The 6,710-nt window shown below is 37.2% G+C and overlaps 1 protein-coding gene across 1 annotated transcript; it reads right to left on the bottom strand.

Moving 5' to 3' along the window:
- Nucleotides 1-496: 496 nt before the first annotated feature.
- On the bottom strand, nucleotides 497-3,670 carry LOC104097863 (uncharacterized). Its single transcript, XM_070202002.1, has 4 exons — nucleotides 3,622-3,670; nucleotides 1,213-1,320; nucleotides 960-1,093; nucleotides 497-837 (listed from the first exon to the last, which is right to left on the bottom strand). The coding sequence occupies exons 1-4, from the start codon at nucleotides 3,633-3,635 to the stop codon at nucleotides 635-637; spliced, it is 459 nt and encodes a 152-aa protein (XP_070058103.1). The 5' UTR covers nucleotides 3,636-3,670; the 3' UTR covers nucleotides 497-634.
- Nucleotides 3,671-6,710: the final 3,040 nt, after the last annotated feature.

Genomic DNA, 6,710 nt, shown 5'->3' with positions numbered 1-6,710 from the left:
CTAAATGAACGTTTTCCGTCGCTACAGTTGTTTAGTGATGGATTAGCGATGAATTCAAGTTTGTCCCTAAAATACTCTTAGATAGGCTTATAGCGACAAAAAATACCAAACCGTCGTAGAATTAGCGACGAATTAGCGATGACATATATCTGTAGCAAAGTTTAGCGAGGGAAATAACCGTCACTATATTGCTTGTTTCTGTCGCTATTTTGACGCCTTTCGTCGCTGCAATACATAACAAAATTCGTCGTTTGTTCTTATAGCGACGAAATTGTCCGTCACTAAACGTGTTATAGCTAATTCTCCCTGCTTTTTGCAACAAAAACCTTTTGTCGCCTATTTGTCGCAAGATTTAATTTTACGCAATAATTTTAGCTACGGAAAGTATCTGTGGCTAATTTATTTTTAATATATTGCTGATTTTTTTAAATTCTTTTTATTTATTATTTTAAATGTACTCTGTTCAAGCATATTACATAAAAGCTATTAAATACACTTAATAAAAAGTCACTGATATTAATATAAATTAACAATATATTCAACAAGGTCCAAAATATATAGCATAATGCATATAACAGTATCGTTAAGTATAAAAAATCCACAAGGAACAACAATAAAGTCTAAGCAAAGTAGGCTAACTATGCGAGGCTGGAGGGTTACGGTCATCATCAGAACCCAATGCATGAACCTCATCAATGTTAGTAGCAGTAGAAGATGTAGGAACTATAGGTGCCACATCTAATGTGTGGTTGGTAAGATCAGTATTTGGCTGATGCGAGGGTAAGGAAACTAATTCGCATACCCGCTCAACGATTACAGGAACTATATGATCTGTCAGTGCAGGAATCAATCGCATCACTAACTCATCCAGATTCCCTGTCGGTGTTGATTGAGCATTTGGAGGCGTTGCTGATGATGTAGCATCAGATCCAAAAGAGCCATGAAGATTTAGCCCGTAGTAGCATTTTGCTTGAGATCCAAGATCATATACTCTTCTTTTCTTTTCTCCTCCCGCGTCTTGATAATATGCTTTACACTGATCAATATCAGATTGAGTTTATGTTTGTTGTTGTAATATCTCGTGATATTTTTCCTGTAAAAGAGTTAATAATTAGTTAAATAAAAAGACTAAATAATATTGAGCATTCAATTTACAAAATAAAAAAATATATGAAAGTAAAGTCAATAAAATTATTTAAAAAGTTATCTTACATGTACGATTCAGGATTTCTCAGCAACAAAAGATTTTCCATCATTGCCATGTGTATGGACGTGCAAATGCAACTCACTTGGTGTTGGATCTCGACCCTTTTTAACAGCCTATACAAAAGTTATTCAATTAAGAAGATAGAGCAAAAAAAGCAAATGCTCAAAATTGATATGCATACTGATGAAACACCAAGAAAACCAACCCATTTAAAACCCACAGCTCATGCTGGCCTACAGAGCTAGATTCTGATTCATCAGAATCAGATTGTGGCTAGTTAGAGTAGTATTCTGATTTATTAGTTCAATTCTGCAGCTAGATTCAGAAGATGAAGTAGATGTGGCTCAAGGAGAGTTCAAACTAGATTGCCTCAAGCACATTCCAGTAAAACAACATATTCTAAGCAGGTGCTAAGTTACAAATAACTTAATTACTAACTCTCAGGACATGAAGCCTAAAAGAGAATGTAAGAAGGACAGCATGCAACTGGAGCACCAGTTTAAGCAAAACCAATACAGACTACTTTCTCCAACTCCAAAGGAACTTAATCTTCTTAAATCAAGAATCATTATAATCCATAACTAGCATCTCAACAGAATCCACGGTTTTTCAAGGAATCAAGTCACAATGCAATCATTCAACAATTTACAAAAACGTCAGTTAACAAGTTCCACAACAAGAAGATCATCCCAATTCTTAACCACCATAACCCGACAACACAAATGAAATAAAGTGTGCATTACTAACACGAAACTAGTACAAAATTATCAGCAAAAGTTTCCTACGACAGATTGGTGCAAGTGAGCTTATGTCATGAATTCTCAGGTGAGCCTTCACTACTCTATCTAACTTAATTACGGCTCAATTTCAGAAAATGTAGAATGACTACGCTTTTGTTAGATACTAATATTAAACAAGAGTTTACCATGGAAGTTTATGTAAAAGTGAAAAGGTGACAAAGTAAGAAATATAGTTTCTTCTTTTGGAAAGAAGTGCAAGTGAACAGTAAAAGAACCTGCAAGTACGATTTTTTGCATTTATTCTGACTTTTCAACACACTTAGGATCTTTTCAAAGTCTAAACCAACTTTCCCATACATTATTTGGAATAGTGTCTAGTTGCACCCCATTTGATTTTAGTTTGCTAACAAAATCACTGTATCTTTTTGCTGCCCTCCGCTCCCATTGGATCCGCACCGCACTATCAATTGAAGAATCCCAGTAGAATGCTTTCTGAAATAATTTTATAAAGTAATAACATTAATAAGTTACATATAAAAGTTAATATACTTTCTAAATCCAACTCTTGTTTTTCCAGAATCAGACCAATAAGGGAGTCACAGCAGCTGAACTCTACTATAAGACGCAATTTCCTTTTCTTTTTTATCAAGTAAAAGTGCACTACAAGAAGTTGTTGTAACAATGTATCACTTATGGAAGGTCAACACAAACTTCTGGGAGAATTTTCTAACTTTAACCGTATTTCTATTAAGGAAATGAGACAAAGACCAAATGTTGCACACTACCAACTCTTAAAAACATTACTTTTCAAACACCAAACTAAACGAATTGCTATAAAGGAATTGATCGCATTGGCACGTCCCATGTTGAAAATTGATGTTCCAAAGTCAAAGGAGCTCAAAAACAGTTCTCCTATGAAAGGGGAATACATTTTGAGGAAGGAAATCTAACAATAGTTGGTCTCACATGGGCAAGACAGTCAAGTCAGAAATTATATCCTTCTTAACTATCTCAAATTAAAAAAAATGATCTTGTTCTTTACTAAGTTTGCAGTGAACTCAGGCATCCAGCACTACAGATTTGCAGAAATCATTGCTACATGGGAGAAGATTGTGAGGTCCTACATCCTAGTCAGATGGCAATGTAGACCAAAAGAAGCACTAACAATCCAGAGAAGCTTGAAGATTCTAGAGAACAGGGTCCAAAAATTAGAGAGGAACTATGGACCTCTAGTTCACAAATTTTGAGCTCGGAACAATCATGGAAACAATCAATTAACACTTTGGCTAGTTGACAAAATTCTACTAATTCTAACATGGTTTATTCTTGGAAATATTGAGAGTTATGAACTAAAAAGGCCATCAATTGGACCATTAACACTCAAGAATACACAAGAAAAAACCCTTGTACTTGACATTGGTGCACAAAAGTTTTCCAGCGCAAGAAAGTTTTCCAGCGCACAAAATTACAAGCAGACATGGCTATTTCTGCAGAATTTTAAGCTCATTGAAAGCAAATGAAATTACCAACAGTTCTCTTTAATAATAAAAATAATGTTTCGAGGGGAAAAACAATAACAAAGAGTAGAGAAAATCTGGAATAAAGATGGAGAAACTTTAAAAAGAAAACACCAAAATAAAGCACAAGACAGGATGAAATCACAAAGAAGCTTACCTTATCAAAGACATACAATCCCTAAAATCAACGCACGACTTCAAATTTCAGAATTCTGCAAACACACGTCTTCAAATTTCAGATTTCCGCAGCAAAAAAATTGCAATTTCAAAGGTTTTCTTCTATTTTTTAGATAGGTAAGTAATAACCTCCTACCACGGTAAGATAGGTATAAAAAATCACTTTTTAACATAAGAAAAGTAACGAAATTATTAAAGATTTAACACTTAATATGAACACTTAATTTGTCAAAGATCAGAAGAAAGTAAGCCCATACCTCTAAGAACAAAACCCCTTTGCAAAAACGGGGAAATAGCCCGCCACTAGATAAAAAAATGGTGACCTACGCTGCTGAGGTCTCAGCATTTGTTGAGGACCGTCGAGGCGTTGACTGAAAAATATTAAGGACCAAGCATTTATACCTTCGAAGAAGAGGAAGAGAAGAAAGAGGAAGAAAAGACAGAAGAAATTGGGGTATTTGTGCCCTAATGGTTGGAATGTTTTTTGCCTAGGATAATTTCATTTTTGGGACGAAAATATAGCAACGGAATAGCGACGGACCGAAATTTTGTCGTTAATAATAATTAATGAAATTTTATTTTAGGATATTAGCGACAGAATATTTTGTCGCAGATAACTTTCGAATGCCTTGATAAGTAAAATGAATTTTGTGATGGATTTTTTGATGTTAAATTCGTCCCTAAGTTTTAATAATTTTTGTCGCCTAACATTCGTCGCTAATTTTGTAGGTAAAATAAAGGCGCTAATATTTAGCGCCAATTTGAGTGACGAATATAAGTTTTTGTAGCTAATCCGCCGCTATATTTGATACAAATTATCTTGTAGCTTATTTGGCGACAAACTACAAATTTCGCCGCTAATCGGTCGTTATTTAGCTACGGAATATCTCTTGTCGCTAAATTTCGTCGCTAAACGCTGTTTTTTTTAGTGGCTTAACCTGATTCCCGTTTAAGAGGGGATACGTAAGCAGCCCTGTGGTTTCGGTCACATCATAATAAAATCTTTGTTCTCCCTATGGTTAGAAACGGGGGCAAGAACTTGAGTTTGCCCGATCTCATCATGTTTGGAACCGTCAAGGAATGTATCGCCAAAAATACGCATTTAAACTAGGGCAGAATTTTGAGGAGTATCCTCAAAATTTCGAGTTAAGGAAGTTGGAATGTCTCAAAAGTGTGTCACAGTCATCAGTTCAACAAACTATCTGCTCTCATGCATTATCACATATTTCAAAACAACTACATTTTTATACAAACAATTTATCACAAATGCATGTTATTCGAAAAATTTATTTTTATATATAGCAGCCGGACGTTACCCGGGGTGACTCAAGCAGGACCTCCAGACAAGAGCAAAAGCAAAGCAAGGAATCGAGAGCACGAACCAACCTTTCCCCGCAAAACTCACGATTTTTCTTTAGACGCAGACACAATGAACATAACAGGAACGACCGCAAATACATACACACAGCAAGATCACTATCTTCATGCCGACAAAAGTCGCCAAACGCAAACACGTCAAGCTAAGAAATGATTTATCCTCTCGCACTTAGTCATTGCTTTTCTTGCATAGGGCTAAACACTGCCCTTATCATTACATAGGGCTAAACACTGCTCTCACTTTGCATGAGGCTAAGCACCGCCTTCACATTGCATAAGGCTAAGCATTGCCTTCCATTGCATGAGACTAAATATTGTCTCTACTCCTTGCATAGGGCTAAACACTGCCCTCATGTTGAATGAGGCTAATCACTGCCTCCATATTGCATAAGGCTAAGCACTACCTTCCTTTGCATGAGACTAAACATTGTCTCTACTCCTTGCATAGGGCTAAAAACTGCCCTCACGTTGCATAAGGCTAAGCACTGCCTCCACACTGTATAAGGCCAAGCATTTTCTTTTCTTGCATGAGACTAAGTAGTGTCTCCATTCTTTGCATGAGGCTAAGCACTGTCTCCACATTGCATGAGACTAAGGACTATCTTCATTCTTTGCATGAGGCTAAGCACTGCCTCCACATTGCATAAGGCTAAGTAATGCCTTCCTTGTATGAGACTAAGCACTGTCTCCATTCTTTGCATGAGGCTAAGCACTGCCTCCACACTGCATAATGCCAAGCATTACTTTTCATTGCATGAGACTAAACACTGTCTCCATTCTTCGCATGAGACTAAGCATTGCCTCCACTGCCTTTCCTTGCACATGACTAAGCATTACCTCCACTCTTTGCATCGGGCTAAGCACTTCCTTCATCTCATACAAGACTAAGCCTTGTCTTATCTCATTCTTGCATATGACTAAGTATCACCTGTCTCCTCTATCAAACGATCGATATTACCGCATACTTGCATTTCATGGGCTGAAACATCGCCATAATGTCCGAAGGCGTCATAGTCTAAGTGCATCATCCTCATAGCCCGAAGATATCATGCCATGGCCGGAGGATCTCTCGAAGTTGCATATCCTTATCCGAAGGCGTCATAGTCCGAAGACACCATCCTCATAGCTTGATGACACCATGCCATGGCCTGAGGATCTCTCAAAATTAAATATCATTATTCAAAGGCGTCATAATTCGGAGGCACCATCCTCATGGCCTGAGGACACCATTCCATGGCCTGCGAATCCCTTATCATACACTTCATGGCCCAGGACATCATGGTCTAAGGACATCATCTTCATCGTCCGAGGACAACCCTCATGGTCCAAAGGAAATTTGCATCATGTTTAAATTACGAAATAACCCTATATATTCGGGTACATCGTGTTTTAAGTTTTGAAGGTAACTAGGGAGGTAACCGTTCTACAAAGAGGATCAATTCTCGCTCCGGTTTCCGTTCATAATATTCACATCCTTTGACTATCTCAAACGTAGTCGACAATCAGCAATTATTTACTCTTTGTCCCGTAACCGCCCAAACATTTACCTTAATTATTCGCAACGTTCAAATTCGCATTCATAGCTCCACCTAAAATTATCCGTTACCTACGACACTATCCTACCCAAACGATCCTTTTCGAAACATATGACCACTCTTATAACAACTCCATCGGTTTCGTTCGTCGTTGGAC

Source organism: Nicotiana tomentosiformis, chromosome 5 (genome assembly GCF_000390325.3).
Source record: "Nicotiana tomentosiformis chromosome 5, ASM39032v3, whole genome shotgun sequence".
In the NCBI taxonomy this organism is placed as follows: domain Eukaryota; kingdom Viridiplantae; phylum Streptophyta; class Magnoliopsida; order Solanales; family Solanaceae; genus Nicotiana; species Nicotiana tomentosiformis.
The sequence above is the reverse complement of the archived record's forward strand: the minus strand, read 5'-3'. Positions and strand labels throughout refer to the sequence as shown.

Coding starts and splice junctions, on each gene's coding strand:
- LOC104097863 (XM_070202002.1), bottom strand. Junction 1,094..1,212: donor AGAAATCCTGAATCGTACAT/GTAAGATAACTT, acceptor ACTCTTTTACAG/GAAAAATATCACGAGATATT. Junction 838..959: donor GGATCTCAAGCAAAATGCTA/CTACGGGCTAAA, acceptor TGATTCCTGCAC/TGACAGATCATATAGTTCCT.